Source organism: Onychomys torridus, chromosome 5 (assembly GCF_903995425.1).
Source record: "Onychomys torridus chromosome 5, mOncTor1.1, whole genome shotgun sequence".
Taxonomy (NCBI): Eukaryota; Metazoa; Chordata; class Mammalia; order Rodentia; family Cricetidae; genus Onychomys; species Onychomys torridus.
In genome coordinates, this window is record NC_050447.1 from 51,530,175 (window position 1) to 51,556,944 (window position 26,770).

At 50.2% G+C, this 26,770-nt stretch overlaps 1 protein-coding gene and 1 non-coding gene across 3 annotated transcripts; both read left to right on the forward strand.

Moving 5' to 3' along the window:
* The first annotated feature begins 138 nt into the window (after positions 1–138).
* Gas8 (growth arrest specific 8) lies at positions 139–23,520 on the forward strand. 2 transcript variants are annotated; one of them, XM_036189217.1, is made up of 11 exons: positions 139–256; positions 1,904–1,990; positions 8,727–8,924; positions 9,722–9,928; positions 11,065–11,119; positions 12,508–12,713; positions 13,714–13,881; positions 14,308–14,394; positions 16,932–17,141; positions 20,263–20,328; positions 22,855–23,520. In XM_036189217.1, exons 1-11 carry the CDS (start codon positions 254–256, stop codon positions 23,002–23,004), a joined length of 1,437 nt encoding a protein of 478 aa, XP_036045110.1. In that variant the 5' UTR covers positions 139–253; the 3' UTR covers positions 23,005–23,520. The 2 variants fall into 2 exon arrangements, with proteins under 2 accessions (XP_036045110.1, XP_036045111.1); XM_036189218.1 differs by lacking the exons at positions 139–256; positions 1,904–1,990; positions 8,727–8,924; positions 11,065–11,119 and having other exon boundaries at positions 9,866–9,928.
* A 2,921-nt stretch (positions 23,521–26,441) lies between these two features.
* On the forward strand, positions 26,442–26,560 carry LOC118584892. The gene has a single exon (XR_004945071.1). It is a non-coding gene; the product is annotated as a 5S ribosomal RNA (ribosomal RNA).
* The last annotated feature ends 210 nt before the right edge of the window (positions 26,561–26,770 follow it).

The following is a 26,770-nucleotide window of genomic DNA, read 5'->3' on the forward strand; positions in this document are numbered from 1 at the left end:
TTCTAGCAGGAAAAAGACCAGCAATACACTGAAGGCAACAGCCGGCAGCTGCTAGCTGCGCACCTCTTCTTCAGGCGCGTCGTTAGGGACGCACTCCCGGTTGTCGAGGTCCCCAGGGGTGGGTGGCGCTGAGGAGAGTCTCGCGAAGATTTGAGAACCAGCGCGGGATCTCGTCGGGGTTGCCAGGAGACAGCGCAGCCTCCGCAGACCAGCGCCTATCCCCGAGTAGTGGCGGTGCTGGACTGCTGGCAGCATGGTGAGTCCGGCCGGTGCTCTGGGTGACCAGTGCACTGAGAACCTGGGGTGAACAGGGGGACTTTCGCGCAGAAATGCGTATAGGGTCGGGTCCCAGGGACTGTGTGTGTAGGGGGGTCTGCGGTTAGCGGCCTGCAGTTTTGGATTACTAGAATTGAGAGCTGGGCGCTTCCGTGAGGTCCCATTTAGGGAGGCCAGGATGCCGGGGGCCTTGAATACATATGAACTACGATTTGGCTCTTCAGTTCCCCTGGATGGTTGTCGAATTTGCCAGACTCTCGCCTGATGTGCAAGGTGTCCAGAAGTCAGAAGCTGAGTCCACCAGATCCTTGGGATGTAGGATTCCACCTCATATGGCCTCAGGGGCACTTAAGAGTCCACAGGGAGCAGAGTCCGGCTCAGGAGAAACCCTAGGAACTCTGTGTCTGAGGTGGAGACCTGGTGCATACCACGGTGGCTAGAGGTCCCTCTCTACCAAGGGGTGTGGAGAGGGTCGAATGTCATACAGTGATGAGGATAACACCTTGGGTTGCAGAGACTCCGGCTCCTTAGGAGAACAAAGCATTAGCTCCTTGCCTCCTTAGACCCATATAATGAGGCCCTTCCCTCTAGGATACAGGTGTTGTCAGTCATACCGCTGTGCCAAGAGGTGGGCCATCAGCTGGTGGGATGGATTCTCTCTGTGGGAGCTTCTGGCTGAAAACATCGTGAATATTTACTGCTATTAAGTCTTTCCTGAAAGCTTCTGTGACATTATAAAAGCCGCTCAAACAAAGCAGGACCCCAAGAGCAGTTTCTGCTGGGAACACATTTACAGACACTTGAGAGTGTGCTGTTGGCTCACTCCTGACTGGAGTTCTCTGTAGTTTGGAGGAAGCGAAGCCTCAGATTTGGTTATTGCTATGAGGTCACTCCTTCCTACATGTACACTGATAAAAGGTAGATCTTAGGCAAAAGGCTAATTCTCTACACATACTGATAAGTTTCTTGCATGTGTTTATGTGGTGGTTTTAAAGCATGATAGCCAATATACTGCAGGGTGGCAGGGGCCGTATGCACGCTCCTCCTTCAGCCCAGATAATGTTTTTCTTTCTCTCTTTTTTTCTTTTAGGCTTCCTTCCATACTACCCCTCAAATGCTCCTTAATTTTAGTTTTCTTTCCTCACATTCTTATCCTCTTCTCCCCTCTTCCAAATGAGTTTTTCATTAAAAAAAATTTTTTTTTAACCACACTGAAGAAATCCTTGCCATATCCAGCAGTGAATGGGTTTGGAGTGGATCCCTTCTCCTTCCCTTTTGGAAAGAGAAAGTGTTCTTTTCTGAAGAGGAAGATTTCTTCTTTGTGCTTCTCCAGATGTGTTAATGATTTCCCTACTCCATCCCTCTCCCCTATGTGTGTGTGGTTAACGGAGTGGGGAGTGGGGGGAGTCGGGGGAGTCCGGGGTTGGGTGGGGCGAGGCAAGGGGGGGGAGGTTAGTTTAGTGATGCCCTCTAGGTGAGTGGTCCAGTCAGCCGTGTGTGAACAGTAGAGGTCGGGGTTCTAAACAGGTGTGCCTTCCCCTAATGCTCATGTAAGCAAATAGTCAAGGAGGGATGGCGTTAGATAGAGTGGCCTTTACTTACCCAGTCTTCTCTTCTTTAAACAAAGGCACCCAAAAAGAAAGGGAAGAAGGGCAAAGCCAAGGGCAATCCGGTGGTTGATGGGCTCCCACCAGAGGACATGACCAAGGAGCAGGTGAGCACAGCCATTGCCCGTTCCCAGGGTGGGCACCACTCCAGATGTGTTGGTAAACTTATCATCCACTCTTCCGCTTGTCCATCTCCTCTCAGTCTGTCCAAGTATAACATGCCTACCCTATATCTATAGTTTCCACCACCTCCATGTTACATGTTTTAAAAAATGCAATGCAGCCATGTGAAGAAACTTCTTAATAGGAACTTGGAAGGAGTCCCTGACCCCTCGGACATAAGAGCTATTTTTAACTTTGTATTTTCTTTCTTTTTTACTTATTGCTGTTCATAGAGCTGATACATATGTGATAATACATATGTGTCATTCTTTGTTTGCCAGTAAACAGTGTAGCAAAAGGAAAGTTTTTAGCCTAGTGTGGTGGCTCATGCCTTGGGAGGCAGAGGCTCAGTCTGGAAAGTTTTAAAAGGAACATGATTTACTTAAAATTACATTGTCTCAATCTGATTAATCAGACAGTGTTTTTTAAATTATTGTTAATTCTTTTGTATCAGTTGGTTTTCTTTCCACCTTGTAGGGTCTGGGATTGAACATAGGTTTTCAGGCTTGGTAGCAGGTACCTTTATCTGCTGACCCATTTTGCTGGCCCCTTGCTGTTTTATTTTTGACAAAACTTCCAACAGGGGGCAGCCCTGTTGGAGGTGCCTTTCTTATTGCCTGTGCTTGGTTTTTGAGGGGTTTCCTTTCTTTATTTTATTTTTGTTAAGGCACATGCTCTACCACTGAGCTATACTCCTGATCCTGGGTGATGTCTTTATTATATTTTTTGGTAGGTTGAGGATTGAACTTGGGGAGGTAATGTCTTTATACAAATTATTTTAAGCCACTTATGTATATTGATATAAAAGGCTGGAGAACTTAATTATAAAACTTACAAGGCTCTTGAAAGCTACAACATGTTGGGTCTGTGTTGATGATGGCTGCCTTGTGAGGTTTTGACACAAGCCTGGAAGGTTATATGCAGCTGTGTTAATAAGACTTACTGTTTTAATAGTTTAAGATAATATGAAGGAGATTGAGAGAGTGATTATAAGCTGAAATTAGAGTTGGACAAGAGTCAAGTATTGATGATTTGATATGCAAAAGGCCAAAAATATAAGAGCAGAATTTCCATACTTTAACAACCAGGCATGACTGCTCGGTGCCTGTGTGATATCTTATATAGACAGCTGCAGCCTAACTCCTGATGACTTGTACTACTGTACACTGCTGGCCAGTCTCAAGAAAAACAATTTGTGCTGTAAATTTACTACATACAAGATAGTGAGATGTCCCCCCAGCCCCTTGTACCTAGATATGGATCCCACAAAAATGGCTGATGAGATAAAACCAAATAACCACCCCTTCAACTACCATAAAAAACCTCCACCTGCCTCAACCAAGTGAGACCTCTCTGGTCTTGCCGACTGCTCACTTGCAGCATGTTTCAGTGAATTTTCTCTATCTTTGTATTCTGGGTAATTTCTTTTACTACCTACCACACCGGCCTTCTACATGCCATTTTACATAGCTATATTTTTATTTAAAATATGTTTTTTCTTTTTATTTTAACATGAAACCTTAGGATGTTTATTTCAAAGGTAAACCCTGATCTTTGAGATGAACTTGTCAGTACATCAGCACCAGACAGGGTTTCTCTGTGTAGCCTTGGCTATCCTGGAACTCACTCTTTAGACCAAGCTGGCCTTGAACTCAAAGATCCACCTGCCTTTGCCTCTGGGCACTGGGATTAAAGGTGTATACTACCCCCACTTGGCTAAAATATGTTTTTAGGAGCTAGATAGTTGGCTTGTTGGTTAAGAGCACTTGCTACTCTGGCAGAGGACTCAGGTTTGATTCCCAGCACCCACATAGTAGCTCACAGCCATCTGTAATTCCAATTGCAGGGGATCCAGGGAGATCTGATGCCCTCCTCTGACCTCCACAGGCACCAAGCATGCACATAGTGCACACATATACATGCAAAATATATGGATTTTGGTTTTGTTTTTGTTTATTTGGAGCTGAGGACCGAACCCAGGGCCTTGCACTTGCTAGGCAAGCACATTACCACTGAGCTAAATCCCCAACCCCAAAATATATGTTTTAAAAGATGTATTCACCTTTAATCTCAGCACTTGGGATAGCCAGGGCTACAAAGAAACCCTGTCTTAAAAAATAAAAGAAAAAAAAGATTTATTTATTCATTCATTCTTTCATTTATTTATTTATTGTGTGTGTGTGTGTGTGTGTGTGTGTGTGTATGTGTGTGTGTGTTGCCTGCATGTATGCAAGTGTACCATGTGTGTTCAGTGCCTGCAGAGGCCAAAAGAAGGCTTCAGATCCTCGGAACTGAATTTGTAGATGGTTGTGAGCCACGATGTGGGTGCTGGGAACTGGATCTTGGTCCTCTGCAAGAGCACAAGTGATTTTAACCACTGAACCATCTCTTTAGTCCCATGAGTGCTTTATTTTATGTACAGGAAAACCACTAGCAATTTAAGCAGAGATGTGGTCAGGGGATCCAGTTTGAACTTTGACTGGGGTAGATGGATGGAGAATAGATTGAATTTCAGGCTGTCCCAACATGCTGTTTCTTGTACCCTGCTTATTTCACATCTTTGGAGACTGGACTTTAATGTCTTAGTGCCCCAATGCACTAAATATCTAATACATACACAGTCTGCAGAGCAGGGACTGGCCTCCATGTACTGTATGTTTGAAGCACAGTCTTGGAAGCCTTTAGGGTCCAGTAGAAAGACAAGACTCTGTGTATATTTGGGATCAGTTCACAGAGTGGTTGCCCTGTGGATATTGAACTCTGGTGTTCTAATATCTATAATTTATTTGTTTTTATTTTGTTTGCATTGGTGTTTTGCCTTCATGTATGTCTGTGTGAGAGTGTCAGATCTTGGGAGTTATGGACAGTTGTGAGCTGCCATGTGGGTGCTGGAAATTAAACCTTGGTCCTCTGGAAGAACAGTCAGATTGCTGAGCCATCTCACCAGTCCCTGAACTCTGGTGTTCTTAGCTTTTTGATTTTTCAAGGGAAGTTAGAAATTTGGATGTTTATGAGAAATCCAAATAGCAATTGATGACAAACCCTGACACTATACGAGCCAAACAGAATAGGAATCTGTAACTATTTGAGTGACACCAAAGACCCATGATGTGAAGACATTTGTCAGACACTGTCAATGTGCATGACACCATGTGAGGCACTGGTCAGATTCTGGGGTACCATGTTCCTCTCTAGACACCTAGCCCCTACTCAGCACCCTTCCTCAGAGCCCCTTGGCTGCTTGTTGTCTTGTTTATTGAAATGAAAAGTAAGATTTCCCTGTGTGGAATGTATCTTGAGAGAGAAAATACTTCACAGTAACTGTCCTGGGGCTGTGCCTAAAGATAACTAATTCTCATGGGAAGCGAGAGCCAGAGAAAGCTGGAAGCTTGTCCTGCTTTCCTCCTTAACCTATTTGCAGATTTATAATTGGCTGTGGACCAAAGTCTGTTGAGTACAAAGAGCCCACTAGTTTTGTATAATTGTTGTTTAATAGTAAGTTTTTCTGGTGGTCTTTTTATTTTTATTTTAACCTTTTGTGGAGACATTTATGAGCTTCTGTGTAATTTTTATATCTCTTACAGTTCAGTTGATGTATTCCCATTTTTAATCATTTCCTGGTTTAAAATTGTTGTAGATTATTTCCTTTTAAAGTTTTTTTGTTGTTAATAACAATAGGCATACTAATATCTTTGAACAAAAATAATGCTTGTGGTCAGGCGGTGGTGGCGCACGCCTTTAATCCCAGCACTCAGGAGGCAGAGGCAGGCGGATCTCTGTGAGTTTGAGGCCAGCCTGGGCTACAGAGCAAGATCCAGGACAGGCACCAAAACTACACGGAGAAACCCTGTCTCAAAAAAACAAACAACAAAACAAAACAAACAAAAACAAAAAAGAAAAAGAAAAAGAATGCTTGTGTCTCTTTTGCAAAATTTCTTAAAAGGATCCAGGAGTTGCTGAACAAACTGTTTTGTAGTTCTTTGCCAAATTTGAGAGACTTTTGCTGCTTACTGTCTCTGGAATGTTCCTGCTTTGTGTTTTAACTTTAGTAAAATGACTCCTTCCTTTTTTTCCTCTGCCTCCCTTGATGCACACACTGTGGTGCACGGGCTCCTATGGGTGCCCCCCTGATGCACACACTGTGGTGGATAGGCTCCTGTGGGTGCTTCCCTTGATGCACACACTCTGGTGCACGGGCTCCTGTGGGTGCCCCCCTGATGCACACACTGTGGTGGATAGGCTCCTGTGGGTGCCCCCCTGATGCACACACTGTGGTGGATAGGCTCCTGTGGGTGCCCCCCTGATGCACACACTGTGGTGGATAGGCTCCTGTGGGTGCCCCCCTGATGCACACACTGTGGTGGACAGACTCCTGTGGGTGCCCCCCTTGATGCACACACTGTGGTGGTGCATGGGCTCCTGTGGGTGCCTCCCTTGATGCACACACTGTGGTGGTGCACTGGCTCCTGTGGGTGCCCCCCTTGATGCACACACTGTGGTGGTGCATGGGCTCCTGTGGGTGCCTCCCTTGATGCACACACTCTGGTGCACGGGCTCCTGTGGGTGCCCCCCTGATGCACACACTGTGGTGGTGCACGGGCTCCTGTGGGTGCCCCCCTGATGCACACACTGTGGTGGTGCACGGGCTCCTGTGGGTGCCCCCCTTGATGCACACACTGTGGTGGTGCACAGGCTCCTGTGGGTGCCTCCTTGATGCACACACTGTGGTGGTGCACGGGCTCCTGTGGGTGCCACCCTTGATGCACACACTCTGGTGCACAGGCTCCTGTGGGTGCCCCCCTTGATGCACACACTGTGGTGGTGCACGGGCTCCTGTGGGTGCCCCCTGATGCACACACTGTGGTGGTGCACGGGCTCCTGTGGGTGCCCCCCTGATGCACACACTCTGGTGCACGGGCTCCCGTGGGTGCCCCCTGATGCACACACTGTGGTGGTGCACGGGCTCCCGTGGGTGCCCCCTGATGCACACACTGTGGTGGTGCACGGGCTCCCGTGGGTGCCCCCCCTGATGCACACACTCTGGTGCACGGGCTCCCGTGGGTGCCCCCTGATGCACACACTCTGGTGCACGGGCTCCCGTGGGTGCCCCCTGATGCACACACTCTGGTGCACGGGCTCCCGTGGGTGCCCCCTGATGCACACACTCTGATGCACGGGCTCCCGTGGGTGCCCCCTGATGCACACACTCTGGTGCACGGGCTCCCATGGGTGCCCCCTGATGCACACACTCTGGTGCACGGGCTCCCGTGGGTGCCCCCCTGATGCACACACTCTGGTGGTGCACGGGCTCCTGTGGGTGCCCCCCTGATGCACACACTGTGGTGGTGCACGGGCTCCCGTGGGTGCCCCCTGATGCACACACTCTGGTGCACGGGCTCCCGTGGGTGCCCCTGATGCACACACTCTGATGCACGGGCTCCCGTGGGTGCCCCCTGATGCACACATCTGGTGCACGGGCTCCCATGGGTGCCCCCTGATGCACACACTCTGGTGGCACGGGCTCCCGTGGGTGCCCCCTGATGCACACACTCTTGGTGGTGCACGGGCTCCTGTGGGTGCCCCCTGATGCACACACTGTGGTGCACGGGCTCCCGTGGGTGCCCCCCTGATGCACACACTGTGGTGGTGCACGGGCTCCCGTGGGTGCCCCCCTGATGCACACACTCTGGTGCACGGGCTCCCGTGGGTGCCCCCTGATGCACACACTCTGGTGCATGGGCTCCCGTGGGTGCCCCCTGATGCACACACTGTGGTGCACGGGCTCCCGTGGGTGCCCCCTGATGCACACACTCTGGTGCACGGGCTCCCGTGGGTGCCCCCTGATGCACACACTCTGGTGCACGGGCTCCCGTGGGTGCCCCCTGATGCACACACTCTGGTGCACGGGCTCCCGTGGGTGCCCCCTGATGCACACACTGTGGTGCACGGGCTCCCGTGGGTGCCCCCTGATGCACACACTGTGGTGGTGCACGGGCTCCCGTGGGTGCCCCCTGATGCACACACTCTGGTGCACGGGCTCCCGTGGGTGCCCCCTGATGCACACACTCTGGTGCACGGGCTCCCGTGGGTGCCCCCTGATGCACACACTGTGGTGGTGCACGGGCTCCCGTGGGTGCCCCCTGATGCACACACTCTGGTGCACGGGCTCCCGTGGGTGCCCCCTGATGCACACACTCTGGTGCACGGGCTCCCGTGGGTGCCCCCTGATGCACACACTGTGGTGGTGCACGGGCTCCCGTGGGTGCCCCCTGATGCACACACTGTGGTGCACGGGCTCCCGTGGGTGCCCCCTGATGCACACACTGTGGTGGTGCACGGGCTCCCGTGGGTGCCCCCTGATGCACACACTCTGGTGCACGGGCTCCCGTGGGTGCCCCCTGATGCACACACTCTGGTGCACGGGCTCCCGTGGGTGCCCCCTGATGCACACACTGTGGTGGTGCACGGGCTCCCGTGGGTGCCCCCTGATGCACACACTGTGGTGGTGCACGGGCTCCCGTGGGTGCCCCCTGATGCACACACTGTGGTGGTGCACGGGCTCCCGTGGGTGCCCCCTGATGCACACACTGTGGTGCACGGGCTCCCGTGGGTGCCTCCTGATGCACACACTGTGGTGCACGGGCTCCCGTGGGTGCCCCCTGATGCACTGGTCCCGGTTAGGTAGAGGAACATGTCGCCCGCATCCGGGAGGAGCTGGACCGCGAGCGAGAGGAGCGTAACTACTTCCAGCTGGAGCGTGACAAAATCCACACCTTCTGGGAGATCACACGGAGGCAGCTGGAGGAGAAGAAGGCCGAGCTTCGGAACAAAGACCGTGAGATGGAGGAGGCAGAGGAGAGGCACCAGGTGGAGATCAAGGTGAGTGGAGTCAGTTCGCGCCCACTGGAGTCGTGGTGCCACGGCGTAGAAACGGTTCCTGTTTTTCTTTGGGAACGTCCTCCTTTGCTAGTGCTCTTTGTACTGTGAACCAGAGGCAATTTTTCTAGAAGAGTCCAAGGAAGGTTGCGAAGGTGATTGGGTTGCGTCAGTTGTCCTGTTGACCTGTTGACTCCCAACCTCAGTTCTCTTGATTAACCTGGCTGGGTGGGTGCCCACATCTTCCCACACTGCTCCATTTGTGCTCTGGGGAAGAGGACTGTGCTAAGGTCTAAGTGCAGATGTCCAAGAACAGCTATGAGTCCAGGCAAACAAAACTGCAAAGTACTTAAAACATAGAGCTGGGCAATGGCGGTACAGGCCCGTAATCCCCGCACTTGGGAGGTAGGTGCAAGAGGACAAGGAGTTCAAGGCCAACTTTAGTTACCTAAGTGGTTTGAGACCAGCCTGGGATATAGGAGACTGTCTCAAAACGAACAAAAACATGCGGTTTTAATCTTTATCCATTTATTTTTTATAACTGAGTGACTTGTCCACTGTGCTCCTGTTCGAACCTCCCAACAGTCTCTGAGGAGGACAAGGGAGAGCGGTTACATCCTTCTCTTAGCAGGAGAGGTCCTGCAGGCCCTGAGTATTTAAATCAAAGCCCCGTGGATGGCAGGAGTGTGAGCAGGCTGCCCTCTACAGTTCTTTGGCCGCTTAGCTCCTCGTGAGCTGGGCATGCACATGCACGGGTGCTTCAGATGGCCATGTGGCACCCCTCCCCCATGTCCTTGCAGGTGTACAAGCAGAAGGTAAAGCACCTGCTGTATGAGCACCAGAACAACCTGGCAGAGGTGAAGGCTGAGAGCACTGTAGTCATGAAGCTGGCCCAGAAGGAGCACCGCGCCCAGGAGGGCACACTGCGGAAGGACATGAGGTCACTCAAAGTGGAGCTCAAGGAGCAGGAGTTGGCTAACGAGGTGGTGGTAAAGAACCTGCGTCTGGTAGGTACAGGCTGTGGTCTGGTGGCTGTGGTCTGGTGGCTGTGGAAAAGGTGAATCTGGCCATCTGAACTAGTTCTTTGACATCTAGGGACTTGTCATTTTGTGCAAAAATGATCAGAGGTTTTTAACAAATAAATTAGCAAAACTTTTATTCAAATTTGTAATATGTAGGGGCAGAAGAGATGGCTTAGCAGTTAAGAGCACTGGCTGGTCTTCTAGAAGACCTGTGATTCTTTCCTAGCCCTGTATGGCAGCTCACAACCATCCGTAACTCCAGTTCCAGGGGATCCAACAGCTTCTTCTGGCTTCTGTGAGCACCAGGCACACATGTAGTATACAGCCATGACACATGCATAGGCAAAACATCCATATGCATAAAATAAAAATCTGAGCTGGAGAGATGACTCAGTGGTGAAGAGTACTGGTTGCTCTTACAGAAGACCTGAGTTAAATTTCTATTACCCATATGATGGTTCACAACTGTCTGTAACTCCAGTTCTAAGGGATCTGACTCCCTCTCTGTCCTCCATATGCACCAGGCATGCACATGGTGCACAAACATATATATAGACATAATACACACATAAAATAATAATTAAAAAATAAATCTTACACAAATTGTAGCATGTAATTGCTTATTAAAATAATTTCTGAGCTGGGCATGGTGGTGCACAGGAGGCAGAGGCAGGAGGATCCCTGAGTTCGAGGCCAGCCTGGTCTACAGAACGAGTTCCAGGACAGCCTGGGCTACACAGAGAAACCTTGTCTCAAAAAACCAAACAATCATCCTCTCTGAATACTGCTGTAAGCCATAGTGAGGCAGGCTAGCACTGGAGGGAGCCTGCCATCCCATGGAGATGTGGCTGCTGACCTCTGGCTTTGGAAAGCTCGGATGAGGAAACCAAGCTGTGCCTGGTGCTTCTGTCTGCACTGTCTATCAGATCCAGAGGTGACTCCCTGGAGGCAGTGAGTTCTGTATGAAATGTGGAGGTATCAAAGCCGTGCTATTGGGCATAGTGTATGATGTAGAGGTAAGGGGAATCCAGAGAGCAGCAACAGCACAGGGGTTACTAAACTGAATTTTAGTGTCCTGGGCCTCTCTGGCTTCCTAGTAACACCCCTTCTCATTTGTGCAGAAACATGCTGAGGAGATCACCAAGATGCGAAATGACTTTGAAAGGCAAGTTCGAGGTCAGTTTCGCAGAGATACAGCTTGTAGGATGGTGTCAGAGAACCCCTCCCATCACTGCTTGGTAACTTGAGGCACATAAACAAACCATTTTAAAGCGGCTCAGTCATGTGTGAGTGTGTGTGTGTGTGTGTGTGTGTGTGTGTGTGTGTGTGTGTGCGCGCGTGTGTGTGCACACACACACACACACATATACACACACACAGAGTTTTTTTCTTTTTGGTTTTTCGAGAAAGGGTTTCTCTTTGTAACAGCCCTGGCTGTTCTGCAACTCACTCTGTAGCCCAGGCTGGCCTCCAACTCACGGAGATCCGCCTGCCTCTGCCTGCCTAGTGCTGAGATTAAAGGAGTGTGCTACCATGCCTGGATCAAGAGAGAATATTTCCAAAGCCAACAGGTTCATTCAGAGTCACAGAAAACCTCATTCCCATGTGAATTTGGGGAGCTGCAGTTACCACCTACACCTGCATTTCTGTCTGAAGCCCGCCATTAACAGCATGTGGCACTCTGCTCGGTCTTCTCCTTAGCTCCTGGATTGAAGAGCCTTCCATGTCGGCAGTCCATCTGGTTTATTGACTGAGGCCTATAGTGTGTGGCTGGATGTGACCACACAAGCCATGATCAGTGTGCATTAGTGTGGGACACACACTGCAAACATTGCTTATCACAGACAGGAAGGTGATAGTGACCCATGTGCTGAATATGGCACTTGCAGGAAAAGCTCCACCAAAGCCCAAAGCCCATCTGACTCTTGGAAGAGTTGCCTACGCAGCCTCCAATCTGACCCTGATGGATATTTTTTGTTTGTTTGTTTTTGGTTTTTTGAGACAGGGTTTCTCTGTATAGCTTTGCGCCTTTCCTGGATCTCGCTCTGTAGATCAGGCTGGCCTTGAACTCACAGAGATCCGCCTGCCTCTGCCTTCCAAGTGCTGGGATGAAAAGCATGTGCCACCACAGCCCAGCTATTTTTTTTTAAATTTTTAAATTTTATTTATTTATTTATTGTTTATTTATTTATTTATTTTTGGAGCTGAGGATCGAACCCAGGGCCTTGCGCTTGCTAGGCAAGCGCTCTACCACTGAGCCAAATCCCCAGCCCTATATATATTTTTAAATATATAACTTATTTAGCTATTTTACATGCATTGGTGTGAAGGTATCAGATCCCCTGGAACTGGAGTTACAGACATCTGTGACTGTGATGTGGGTGCTGAGGATCGAACCTGGGTCCTCTGAAAGAACAGCCAGTGCTCTTAACTGCTGAGCCATCTTTCCAGCCTCTCCACCCCCGCCCATGGGTATTGTTGAGCACTGTTTGTGGGTTCCTTCCTTTCCTGTGGCTTTGGTCACCCATTCTAAGCTGCTGCGTGTGCTGCTTGCTGCCTTTCAGAAATCGAGGCCAAGTATGACAAGAAGATGAAGATGCTGAGGGACGAGCTTGACCTTCGGAGAAAGACGGAGATCCACGAGGTGGAGGAGAGGAAGAACGGCCAGATCAGCACGCTGATGCAGCGTCACGAGGAGGCCTTCACTGACATCAAGAACTACTACAATGACATCACTCTTAACAACCTGGCCCTAATCAATTCCCTCAAGGTACTGACGTGGTCTGGGAGACATGCCCAGGGCCTGGGGATGCAGGCTCAGTCTTCAGTCCCAGCAGGTCTAACACTCCCTTCTACAATGGTATTGGACAGTGTCCCTCTGTTACTCTCAGCTAAAATTAAGGGTGTTCTGACATGTCAGTGTTAGGCCAGGCTACATTAGGCAATCCGCATTGACTGAAGTGTGGGAACAGCTGTCAGTTGTGGTAGTGTGTAGATGCTGACAGGCTGGTGTCAGGAGTTCAGCCCACCAGTCACTGCTTGGTGACTTGGGACATGTACACCTGACACTGGCAGGATTTTCACAGTAGAGAATTGCCTTTGGTCTAAACAAGTGTAATCTCTCCGTCTGCACGGAAGTTCTGTTCTTACATAATTCAGAAGAGGTTAAGACTGCAAAAATACCGCTTATATGTAAAATAAGACTAGGCCCTAGGCATGCGCATGACTGGTTGGCTTTTTGACACAGGGCCTCACTGAGTAGTTATGGCTGTCCTAGAACTCACTATGTAACCAGGCTGGCCTCAAACTCTCAGACATCCACCTGCCTCTGCCTCCTGAGCGCTGAGATTAAAGGTGTGTGTCACCAAACCTGCCTCAGGATCTCTTTTTCCTTGAGCTGGATATGGTGGCACAAACCTGTAATTCCAGTGCTAAAGAGTTAGAAGTAGGAAGAGAACAAGTTCAAAGCTAGCTTAAACTGGTTAGGGAGCCATTGTTTTTAAAAAAATAATAAAATAAAATAAAAAGTATCAGCGAGATGGTTCAGTGGGTAGAAGCACTTGCCATGCGAACCTGATAACCCAAGTTGGCGCCCTGAACCCATAGTGGAAGGAGAGAGTTAACTCTTGAAAGTTGTCCTCTGACCTTTATAAGTGTACTATGGCATGCACACCCACACTTACACGCATGTCAAACACTAATAGTAAAATGAAATTGAGGGCCTTTGGCTGATGCCCAGGCCAAGCCCCGCCTGTGCACTGTGCTAACAGGAGCAGATGGAGGATATGCGGAAGAAGGAGGAGCACCTGGAGAAGGAGATGGCGGAGGTGTCTCTGCAGAACAGGCGGCTGGCAGACCCTCTGCAGAAAGCAAAGGATGAGATGAATGAGATGCAGAGGAGACTTGGGAGCTATGAAAGGTCCAAGCAGATCCTGGTTGTGAGTTTCCTGCTGAATTCTTTTCCCTCCTGTGAGTCCTCCCTCCCTCTCTCTGCTGGGTCCAGCAGGGAAGGCGTATGAGGGGATGTCTCTTGAGGCCCTGTGTGAGCAGGACTCATCTTTAGTGCATGAAAGGGCTATCGACGTGCTGCTGCTGCTGCTGCTGCTGCTGCTGCTGCTGCTGCTGCTGCTGCTAGACCCTCTCTCAGACTCTTCTGGAGCTATAAGTAGGCAGGCGCCATTGCAGACTAGACCTTAGTTTCCACACATTCCACTCATAGCTTGGGTGGGGCCCAGCTGCTGGAGTTTTCCAGCCAGTTGTTCCTGATGACTTTTTTCCTGGCCTGCTGTCCCCAGGAGTCTGGGGTATGTGACTGTCTGTGAATCCTAAGTATTTTGTGTCCCCTATTCCCTCATTTCCCGCAGTGTACAAAGGCACGTTTAAAGGTCACCGAGAAAGACCTGAAAGACCTTCAGTGGGAGCACGAGGTCCTGGAGCAGCGGTTCATCAAGGTGAGCAGGTGTGGGTGCATGGCTGGGCTCTGGATCTGGGAGCTAGACATGCCCTCCTACCTCCTCCTAATCTGCGTTTCTATTGTTGTTTGTTTGGAAATAGGGCCTCACTGTCTCACTCAGCTGTAAGCTCCTGGGGTCTGGCATCCTCCTGCTTCAGCCTCCTGAGTAGCTGGAATTATAGGTGTGTGTGCACACAACTCTTTTTTGTTTATTTGTTTGTTCTATGGTTTTTGTTTGAGACAGGGTTTTTCTGTGTAGCCCTGACTATTCTGAAACTCTCTCTGTAGATCAGGCTGGCCTCAAACGCACGGAGATCCACTTGTCTCTGCCTCTCAAGTGCTGGAATTAAAGGCATGCATCACCACCACCCAGCATGCACACAACTTTTATGAGGCAGAAACCTGTGGTATATTTTGTAGAAGGCCCCAAATCTCATGAGAACCAGGATCCCTATTGTGGAGGAGGCTTGGTCCCTGTGATTTCATCTGTGTTGTACATTTCTTAGTATTAACTCATTGCCTATTCATTGTAAAGAAACCATGCTGGGGCTGGAGAGATGGCTCAGTGGTTAAGAGCACCGACTGCTCTTCCAAAGGTCCTGAGTTCAAATCCCAGAAACCACATGGTGGCTCCCAACCATCTGTAATGAGATCTGGTGCCCTCTTCTGGACTGCAGGGACACATGAAGGCAGATTACTGTATATATAATAAATCTTAAAAAAAAGAAAGAAAAGAAAAGAAACTATGTGGCCTCAAATGCACAGGGAGAAGGAAGGGGGCCTTGTTGAACAGTGGGATGCACTGATGACCCCTTGGACTCTGCCCTTAGGTTGTCCTATACAGACAGACAATGCTCAGTGCCCTTGAAAGTCAATCTATATCTGACACAGATGGACTCTTCCAAAGGAACCTGCTTTGGGGAAGATGAGGACAAACCCGTCATTGAGCTTTACTCATGAATCCTCTAAAGATCCTGTATAGTTCACAGATGAAATTCTCAGATCATGTGTAACTCAGATCTGAGGCCCTGAGGTACAGGGTTGGCCTTGGATAGATATTTGAATCAATACAGGGAGTAGTATGATCAAGGACAAAGGAAGATTGTGAATTTCTACCACTCACAGGAATTCTCATAAATGCATGTTAAGTGTGCCCTGCCTAGAGCCTTGATTATTTATAGTGCATGTTAATAGGTAGAAGTGTAGACAATGGGTAAGGATATCTTAGTGGTTGACAAGCAGTTTATCAAGCTTGATCTGGACCTGCTTTGACTCTCACTCATAGGGGGTAACTGAAGATAAGGTTTCAACTGATCCCTTGGCCCTAACTTTGGCAAATTTGACCCTGACCTACCTGTGGAGTGGCTTTTAGGGTGTGACTGCTCTGACCAGCTCCTGCTTTCTGAGAGGAGCAATGTGCTGGCTTATGCCAACTTGACAGGCTGGAGTCATCGGAGAGGAGGGAACCTCTGTTGAGAAAAATGACTCTATAAGATTAGTCTATGGGGGCTGGAGAGATGGCTCAGAGGTTAAGAGCACTGGCTGCTCTTCTAGAGGTCCTGAGTTCAATTCCTAGCAACCACATGGTGGCTCACAACCATCTATAATTTAATCTAGTGCTCTCTTCTGGCTTATACATAATAAATAAATAATAAAAAAAAAAATCTAAAAAAAAAGGTTGGTTTACAAGACCCTTTCCTTCCTTCCTTCTTTTGGGTTTTTGAGACAGGGTTTCTCTTTGTAGCTCTGGTTATCCTAGAACTTGCTGTACATGTAGACTAGGCTGGCCTCGAACTCACAAGTGCTGAGATTAAAGCTGTGCACCACCACCACCTGGTAGGCATTTTTTAAATTAATGATTGATGGGGGAGGGCCCAACCCATTGTGTGTGGTTCTATCTCTGGGCTGATTTATTATGTATACAGCATGTATGAGTGCAGGCCAGAAGAGGGTATCAGGTCTCATTATAGATGGTTGTGAGTCACCATGTGGTTGCTGGGAATTGAACTCAGGACCTCTGGAAGAGCAGTCAGTGCTCTTAACCTCTGAGCCATCTCTCCAGTCCCCGGTCCTGGGTTCTATAAAAAAGCAAGCTGAGCAAGCCAGTAAGCAGCACTCCTTCACGGCCTCCTCATCAGCTCCTGCCTCAAGGATCCTGCCCTGTTTGAGTTCCTGTCCTAACCTCCTTCAGTGATGGATTACAATGTAGAAATATGAGCCAAATACACCCTTTCCTCCCCAAGTTGCTTGTGATGATGTTTCATCACAGCAATGGTAATCCTAACTAGGGTAGGTGGTAATGCTGATTCCTCTCTCTTACCTTCTGCTATGTGCTGAACTATAAGCTTTTTATTCTGTGCACGTAGGGTAGAGAGCAGGCAGTGTGCACAGCAGGTGCCCATGTGCTGTGGACGTGACAGTGGTAAAAGTGACCCTTCTACAACAGCAACCTCCTTAGGGCAGGGGGCGTGGTTTCCCCCTGAAGGGATGCCTCACATGAGAGTCTTGTTGCTCACTCAGTTTCGTGGTTCTCAGGTACAGCAGGAGAGAGACGAGCTCTATCGTAAGTTCACTGCGGCCATCCAGGAGGTGCAGCAGAAGTCGGGCTTCAAGAACCTAGTACTGGAGCGGAAACTGCAGGCACTGAACACTGCAGTGGAGAAGAGGGAGGTGCAGTTCAACGAGGTGCTGGCAGCCTCCAACCTGGATCCTGCAGCACTAACGCTTGTGTCCCGCAAACTTGAGGTAGGTGCTGATGGCCTCCCGAGCCTCGGTGTTTGTTTCCCACGGTGGGTCCTTCGGTCTTGTGCTTTGCCTTCTTGGGTGGCACAGAGACTCCTCAGTTAAGTCAGGGCTGCCATGGTTTATGCATCTGAGAACAGGGCATGTGCTACAGGCCCCATGCACTGGAACTGTCCTCTTCCAGTTTTGCCCCCACCCCTACATCTCTCTCTTTTTGAGGCAGGAATTCACTGTGTAGACCTAGCTTTGTGATCTCTCTTGAGCTGTCCCAGTCCCTCACCAACCCTATCCCTAACCTGAGTCTCTGCTATTCCTGTTTTACCATGGCTCATGGTGTGCCAAGCCTTAGTCTGTAGTCAGACTTTCTTTGGACGGAGATGACTTACTCATTATGAAAGCTTTGCCTTAGCTTGGGCTTGTTCCCAACTAGCTCTTACAACTTAAATTAGCCTGTTTATATTAATCTATGTCCTACCACATGGCTTGTTACCTCTGTTCAGTACCGTGTGTCCCACTTCCTCTGTGTCTGGCTGGTGAATTCTGCATCTCTCAGATTCCTCCTCCAAATTCCCCTCTCTCCCTCGAAGTCGTGCCTGTCATCTCCTGCCTAGCCTTTGGCTGTTCATCTCTTTAGTAAATCACTCAGAGGGTGCCTTGACAGAGACACATCTTCACAGTGTACAAAACGATTGTCCCACGACACTAGTCACTAAATGGGACATGGGTAAGCTGAGAGGGAAAGCTCATCCGGGAATCTGTGAGTCCAAGGTCCTCTGTTCCTTGAGGTGGGATGGCTCTGTCACTGTGAGGACCCCAGCACGCTGATTGAGGACTTGAACAGTGACAAGGAGGAGGGTTGTGCCATAGGGACCATGGAACCTTACTTAACCCTTGCTGCTTTCCTGGGACCTGGGGAATAATGTCGGAACAGAGCTAAGAACATCACTTATTCATGTGACAGTGCTGTACTGGGATAATCCAGGTGGGGACAGTGATAAATAAAACAAGTGGTACTTCATCTGCCATGGGTTAGCTGGGGACAGAAGATTCTGTTACCTGAAAAGTCAGGAGGCTGACCCTCTGACAGAACCTCTGACAGTTGCCTGCTTGTTAAGCTCTGCAATGGCCAGGTCTCTCTGCTCCCTCTACCTGACATGCCTGGGGGAGGGGAACATAGGAGGACAGGTGGCCCAGCTTGAGAGAGTCTGGTGAACAGCAGCTAGCTTGTGGGACCGATGGCTGTCAGACTCTGGGTGGTCCCCAGCAGTCTGGTCATCTTTCCTAGGGTCCCTGGAGACAGGTGTGGTGCTTTTTCCCCAGAGTCGCTGCTGCTTCTAGGATGAGAATAACTGTATCTAAAGCCATCCCCAGTAAAGGGGGCCAGTTCATCCCAAAGCAGGTCCTCCAGGGCAGGAGGGTGCATGGCTTCTCGGTTGCTTGTGCTGTGCTTGCAGCAGAAGGGCGGTCACGTGGCTGCTGATGGGTAGGTTTTATTCTGAGAACTACTGTAGCATCAGCATACGGGTTGGCTAAACTTGAATGCCAGTTTCTCACTACAGACTTGAGGCTCAAAGGACTGACTTTGTGTAAGTCAGTCCATGTACCGGTTCTGTTCGCCTCACCACCTGTCTGTCACTGTGACCCGAGGCATGCAGCATTAGGCATTGCAGGTAGCCTCCTGCTGAGCCACCCCAGGGAGTACCCAAGAGTTGGGGGATGCAGACTGAGGGTGATTGCAAAGACCTGACAACTGTGCTAATGAGTTGAATGATGTGGGAATATGGAAGGTTCTGAGCACAGAAGCTGGGTCAGAAAGAGCCCTCTCTACCTTGGGTGGCAAGTGCGGTGGTGAGGGAGCAGGTAGGACTTCCCAGCAACTGTAGAGTTTTAAAAGTTATACAAATACCCTTTTTTTTTTTTTCCATCTTAAAAACAATTAGGGCCTGGTAGTGGTGGCGCATACCTTTAATCTCAGCGCTTGGAGACAGAGGCACATGGGTCTCTGTGAGTTAGAGGCCAACCTGGTCCACAGAGTGAGTTTCAGGATAGCCAGGGCTACACAGAGAAACCCTGTTTCCAAAAACAAAAACAAACAAAAAAACCCAAAATTAAACATAAAAAATAATTAGGGCCTGAGAAGATGGCTTAGTAGGTAAAGTCTTGCTGTAGAAGCATGAGGACCGAAGTTTGGATCCTGAGCACCTACATGAAAAGCTGGCTGTGGTGGTGTATGCACCTGAATCTTAGCTTCCCGTTGCTGTGATAGAACACCAGGACTAAAAATAATTTGGGAGAATAGGGTTAATTTCACTCACATGTCTACACCACAGTCCATCACTGAGGGAAGTCAGAGCAGGAACCTGGAGGCAGGAGCTGAAGCAGAAGCCATGGAGGAGTGCTGCTTACTGGCTTGCTCCTCACATTTGCTCAGCCTGCTTTTTTTTTTTTCCTTTTGGTTTTTTGAGACAGGATTTCTCTATGTAGCCCTGCCTGTCCTATCAAGTTGTCTTATACCACCCCTGATACACCATCCAGGACTACCTGCCCAGAGATGGTGCCACCCACAGTGAGTGGGACCCTTCTGCATCAATCATTAGGAAAATGCCCTACAGGCTAGGTGGTGGTGATATGCAGCACTTGGGAGGCAGAGGCAGTTGATCTTTATGAGTTCAAGGCCAACCTGGTCTACAGAGTGAGTTCCAGGACAACCAGGGCAACACAGAGAAACCTTGACTCAAAAAAAAAAAAGAAAAAAAAAAGAAAGAAAGAAAAAAGAAAAGATGAAGAGCAATAGAGATGATACCCACAATTACCTCTGTCCTGTGTCACATGTCCTATGACACATGCACACACAAGTCAATTGGTTTCATCTTGGCAGTCTGGTGCCTCATTGTAAGGATGTAGGCAATGCAAAGATGCTGATGCTGACCCCTTCTTGTTGTCCTGGATTATATCTTGGAAACCTTTCCTGCTGACAGACTTGTATGGATACATGTATGGGCTGAGGTGACCCATACTACAATTCCCTGAGCCTTTCCAACCCTTAGGGAACCCCTAGACTAGTGTCCACCTGTCCATCTCTGTCAGATGACAAATATTAAAGTCACCCTGTCTCTCTCCTTAGGATGTTCTAGAATCAAAGAATACCACCATCAAAGACTTACAGTATGAGCTGGCCCGGGTCTGCAAGGTATGGCTAATCCTCCCCATCCCCATAGTCCCACCTTCTCCCTCAGGGCTATCTCCTCCCGTAGAGCTCCCATGTACCCAGCTTTAGCTTGTGAACATTAGAGAGGAAGGGTCTCTGAGGATCTCTCTCACTTCTTCTGCATATGTCAATCAGGAGGTAGGAATGGTAATTCCCATGTAATATGCCCTCATACCCTTAGGGCCTGAGAGTGACCTTGTCCTGGCGTTGCTTTTAGGCCTGCCTGGTCCACACTTAGGACTGTGTCTCCTACCATGTTCAAATCTGTCTCTCCCTCACCCTTCCTTGCTCACTTGTCCTCTCAGGCAGTTGGAAGAGCCTCTCTGCTCTTCCAGGTTAATGCCCACTGCAGTACGGTTCTCACTTGTTCTGATACATTCGTGAATCTAAAATAGCTCTGTACCCTTCCATGCTAACATGTCTTATCCACAGACTCCTTGGACCCTGGCTACCATTGTCCCATGCACCTGAGAGGCCTGGGTTCTGTATCCAGGTGGTCCTTAAGTGGACTGTTTGCCTACTGTCTTGTCAAGGATTTACCAAGAGCAGCCACCCGACAAGTCACATTAATTCTGTGGGCCAGGCATGGCATCCCTGTTCAGTTGTCGAGGGCCCTTATGCAGACATTCTCACATTATCTTGTTTTATTTTTTTAAAAATATTTGTTTGGCTGGGCAGTGGTGGTGCATGCCTTTTTCCCAGCACTCTAGAGGCAGAGGCAGGCAGATCTCTGAGTTCCAGGACAGCTAGGGCTACAGAGAGAAACCCTGTCTCAAAAAACAGACAGTTAACCGTAGACATAGATAGGCAGTGTCTGTCACTGCTTCCCAGGCTCCATTCTGCTCAAGCTTCCCAGCCCTCCCTAGTGGTCAGGCTGGGGCTTTCCTGATCAGATCTGTCCCTCAGCTGACAGGGCTGAGCAAAGGCTGCCTGCTGTGTGTACAGCTCTTGGGGGCTGGGGATATTTTTGGCTTTGATCTGATCAAGGTGTCTGAACCTGAGGTGCCTGATAACCAGATCTCAGCCTCTATGTTCTCTCTGGAGCCCATCCTTATTTACCTTTTCCTCTCTGTTCCCCAAGCAGTAGTCCTCTTTACTAAACCACAACGAAGATAATGAATCTTTTTGTTTTTGAGACACAGTCCCACTCTGTAATGCTGGCTGACCTGGAACTCACTATGTGGACCAGGTTGGCCTAGAACTCACATATGGACGAGGCTGGCCTGGAACTCACAAAGATCTGTGTGCCTCTGCCTGAGTGCAAGGATTAAAGGTGTGCACTACAGTCCTAACCAGTGAACCTTTTGATCATTTGCTGTGAGGCTCACAGGCTTCAAGCATTTCTCATTTCACTCAGTTCTCAACACCTGTAATCCTAGCTCTTAGGGATGCCAAGGCAGGAGGAACATGAGTTCAAGGACAGCCTAGGCTGTTTGTCTGAGACAAACGAATAAAACAAATTCAAGTCTTTACAACCACCCAGTGAAATTTTTCCAATTAAAAATGTACATTTTAGCTGGGCCATGGTGGTGTCTACCTTTTATCCCAGTACTTGGGAGGCAGAGGGAGGGGTAGATCTGAGTTTGAGGCCAGCCTGGTTCCAGACAGCCAGGGCTACACATAGAAACGCTGTCTCAGAAAACAAACCAATAAAAAGTGCATTTTGGGGGTTGGAAAGATGGGTTCAGAGGTGAAGAAAACTGGGGTCTAGTTCTCAGCATCCACATGGGTGCCTCACAGCTGCCTGTAACTTCTGCTCTAAGGAATCTGACTTTCTCTTCTGGCCTCTTTTACACACACACACACACACACACACACACACACACACACACACACACAGAATTTGTTTTGTGTTAACCAATTACTCCTGGTCAAGGGGCCGGCCCTAGGATGTGGTTGCTGTGCCCAGGGACACTGCTTAGAGAACACTGACTTTTCCTTGAAACAGTGCTAGGCCGTTCTGGGCAAAATAGCAAGTTCTAGCCAGCCTGGGCTATATAGTGTGGCCTTTTCCCAGACAAAAATGAAAACAAAATTTCAAAAACCAAAACAAGATTAGTAGAGAACCCCCTCCCCACAAGGAAGTCACTTGTCTTTGTTGGCCCCAACAACACCATTTTTGAGGCCCAGGGCCGTCCACATGTAGCCTCTGCAGAGTCACTGGGGAGTTGGATGATGCTAAGGTCTCCAGAAGCAGGGAATAGATGCCATTCTACCTTGTCAGGGAAGGGATAGAGACCCTTGCTGGAAAGTACTTGCTAAAGAGCCAGGAGTCCACCCCGCTCTCAGTTCTGAGTCTCTCCTTATTGTGAGTTCTTTGAGTTAATGACATAAGGACATCAGCACTACTCTAGCACAGAACAAACCATTCACAGATGCTTGGCCCAGATCTTCCACCCCGCTCATCCGTGGAATGGAGCCTACCTCTGGGTGGGCCATAGCATGTTTACTATGGTTCCTAGGCCCGTGTGGACTCCTTTTCTCCCTGACATTGCTCTGTCCTTTCAGGCCCACAATGACCTATTGCGTACGTATGAGGCGAAGTTACTGGCTTTCGGGATCCCACTGGACAATGTGGGGTTCAAGCCCCTGGAGACAGCAGTGATTGGACAGACACTGGGACAGGGCCCTGCAGGACTTGTGGGTGCCCCTACATAGCTACCTTCTGGGGGCTTTTACCTTTACAGCTGGCCTTTCCCACTTTCTAAATGATACCCCTTCTACTGCAAGAACAGCAAGTTTGTTTTGGAGACTTCATCATCAGCAATGAAAACTTTTCCACATTTCCTTTGTATTCTGTCTTTGTGGGGAAGAAGTACCTGTAGACCTCTGCGGAGGTCTTCTAGTCTACCTGCTTCCATGTCCTCCCCAGTCTGGGTCACACTTGCCTTTGGGTCCTGCCTCTGCAGTCCTTTCTCTAAGTGCACCTCTGAGTACTAAGCTGTCCAGCAAGAGAATGGCTCACTGTCCTTTGTTGAGCATGAAGCCCATGCTCTTGATTTGACTGGGCAGCTCAGCCACAAAGGACTGGCAGGCTACCTCCTTTGGGCCAGGCTCTCCACAGCCTCCCCTGGTAGGTGGTAAGAACCATGGGCTCAATAGCAGAGACTTGTGAAATTTTTAAGGCTCTGTCCTGGTTTGGTTTTCTATTGCTGTGATAAACATCATGACTAAAAGAAACTTGCGGAAGAAAGGGTTTATTTCAGCTTAGAACTCTGAGGTCACAATCCATCACTGAGGGAAGTCAGAGCACGAACCTGGAGGCAAGAACTGAAGCAGAAGCCATGGAGGAGTGCTGCTTACTGGCTTCCTCTCTGTGGCTTTTATACAACTCAGGACTGCCTTGCCCAGTGTGACACTGCCGACAATGGGCACTCCCCCATTAATCAAGAAAGTGGCACACAGATGGTGGAATCTCCTCAGTTAAGATTTCCTTATCCTAATGACTCTAGTTTGTGTCAAACTGACGAAAACTAACCAGTGCCATCTCCTTTGTGACGGTGAACCCCAAAGAGAAGCCGAGAAGGTGCTGGAAGACAGTGAGTAACCTCAGTCCAGGATTTAAGTGGTCTTTGTCTCCCTGGGAAAATTCAGCTGCACAGTGCAGCTATGTTAGCTGGGGATTAGGAAACAATCCTAACTTCCCTGAGGACTGAGGATGGCATGAGTCCTCTTTGGATAGCTCCATGCAGTCTGGAGTCCATGAACATGCTAGATGTGAAAATGACCGTGGGCTTCCCAAGCAGTAGCAAGTGAAGGGCTGGAAGCCAGGTAAGGCCACATTGGAGCTGAGCTGTACTTAGTTGAGAATGTGTGTACAGAGAGTAATGAGTCATCATTGGGTTGGCCTCTTACAGAGCGTGAGTATACGGGAAGGAGGGAAGAGGAAAGAGAAAAAACAGGAAGCGGGGCCAGGCTGTAAAAGCCCAATGCCTGCTCCTAGCGACTTCTTCCAGCAAAGACTTCATTTCCATAACCTTCCCAAAAAATACCGCCAACTGGAGAGGAAGTGTTCAAACAAAACTCATACAGGACAATTTTCATTCCTACCTTCAAACCACCACCAATTCCTGTATAAAGTTTGGGAATTTGCAGATGGTTAGAAGCTACCATATGGCTGCTAGGAGCTGAATCTGGTCCCCTGCAAGAGCAACAAGTACTTCTGTTTTGAAGACAGGGTTTATCGGTGTAGCCCTGGAATTCCTAGAAATCATTGTAGACCAGACTGGCCTGAAACTCAGAGATCCCCCGGCCTCTGTTTCTGAGTACTGGAATTGAAGGCTTGTGCCACCATCTCACCAAATACTCTCTATTACTGAACCATATCTCCAGTAGCACTTTCTGACAGAGTTCTGTCGTAAGCCCAGCCCTGCCTCTATAGAAACTTCCCTTTCCTTATAGAGGAACTTGTTCTGAAAATGCTGACCTGTTGCAGGAATTTTTCCCTATGTAGATAGCATGGCTCCTGCAATACAATAAGGCAGAATTGCCTCTATAATAGAGGCCCATAAGGGAGAGGAAACTGGGGGAAAGACATGGCATTTCTCTAATAAGGATGCATGTGCTCTGGATATAAAGGGGCTTTCTCTTGTCTGTGAAGACTACTGTATTACGGAGAGTCCTGTGGAGACTCCTGGGCTATGAAGGAAGCATGTGACTAGGCCCAGACTGAGGAACATTTTCCCTTTCCCATGTATGAGACAGCTTGGGCAGACTTCAGCAGCAAGAAATATTGCCTGTGGAGAGTACTGTACTATGGAGGGTCCTGAGCTAGGAAGGAGGCGTGCGTCTAGACCCTAACTCGGGAACATCTTCCCTTTCCAATGGATCAGGGCCGTGCAGCAAGAAAAGTCTGTCTGTCTTCACTGTAGGGAGCACCCATGCTTGAGAAAGGAGGGGCGGCCGGCCTGGCGCGGTCAAGCGTGCACACACACAGCCAAGCCAGAGCCTAAAGGACCAGACACACAAACGTGCAGACACACGTGCACACACATAAACACCCAGACACAAAACCCAAGCCTAGCCACACCAACATAAACGGGCAAGGATGTCCAATGGAAGTTGGAACCTGGGTCTCTGCGCTCGGCTCCGTGGACGGTGTGGGTAGAGGCAGGTCAAGGGGCCAGGATTCTCTTGAGCTAGCTGACATCCTCAGTGCCACCCGGCAGGCCGGACACCGGACTCTGTGCCGTGGGATGGCATCTCAAAGCACAGCGCGGACCTCTCCGCTCTGGGTGAGCGGCTTCCCCCGACAGATAATTCCACCGGCTTAGTGGGACAGCGCCCGACCCACCCGTGACTTCCTCTTGCCCTGGGACCACCAGGTTCCAGGTCGGGCCCATCTTGGACCTGGGTGCTCTGCTCCGCCACCACCCTACCGACTCCATCCCCCCGCCCAGGCCTTGGCCTCTCGGGAAGCAACCAACTGTGGCTCTCCGGCATCCCATCCCACCGGCACGTCCCAGCCCCCGAGGGCACCACTTCACGTGGACTCACACTCAGGCACGAACACTCACGCACACACACGCACACACGGGCCTCCACATACACGCTCGCCCACACGCGGAAACACACTCGGGCATGCGCGCCAACCCACACAGACAGACACACGGTCACGAGCCAGGGCGCATACAGGCAGGCACAGGCGAACGCGCGCTTGGGATAACTACCTCTGGGGAGCACCGTCGGGACGGTGTCCACCCTGTCTCTCTCTCTCGGGGGGGGGGGGGGGGGATGGCTGACCCGAGGGATCCGGCTTGCGGGCCAGCCAACCTGCCAGGGGGGCCCTGGGTGGGTCCGGTGAGCGCGGCCGGCCGATGAGGAACGGGAGAGGAGAAGGTCCGGGGGCAACGCTGGCCGCTGCCCGCCCTGGGTCCCCTGTTCCGGGTCACGGGCCACGGGCCACTGGCCGCGCGCCACGGAACGGGACAGAGGGCCGAGGAGGGCCTAGCTGGCGGGCCGGCGCCGAGGGGTGGGGCTGGAGGCGGGCTCGGGGGCGGTGGGTGGGCGGGTGGGTGGGTGAGTTGGGCTGGGTGTGTGACGGGCGGGCGAGCGCAGAGGCCAGGCTCTTGAGGCTCCCGGCGACGGGCTCGCTCGTCTACGGCCATACCACCCTGAACGCGCCCGATCTCGTCTGATCTCGGAAGCTAAGCAGGGTCGGGCCTGGTTAGTACTTGGATGGGAGACCGCCTGGGAATACCGGGTGCTGTAGGCTTTTTGCTTTGCCCCTTTGGGACTTTTGGCCCGTGGCCCAGCCCGGCCCAGGCTGGACCCTCCCCTCCCCTCCCCGTCGCCCCCGCCGAGGCTGACCATTCACCCCGCGCCCGCCGCCCGCCGTCTGGCGCCCAGCAAACCCACCAGGGGAAACACCCCAGTGGGGGATCATCCCAGGACCCCCGAAGAAGCTGAGAATCGCGGGAGAGAG

Bases quoted from the DNA above. Each gene is read 5' to 3' on its own strand.
- Gas8 (XM_036189217.1), top strand. The intron at 1,991-8,726 runs GTGAGCACAGCC...GGTCCCGGTTAG, and splicing joins AGGACATGACCAAGGAGCAG to GTAGAGGAACATGTCGCCCG. The intron at 20,329-22,854 runs GTATGGCTAATC...CTGTCCTTTCAG, and splicing joins AGCTGGCCCGGGTCTGCAAG to GCCCACAATGACCTATTGCG.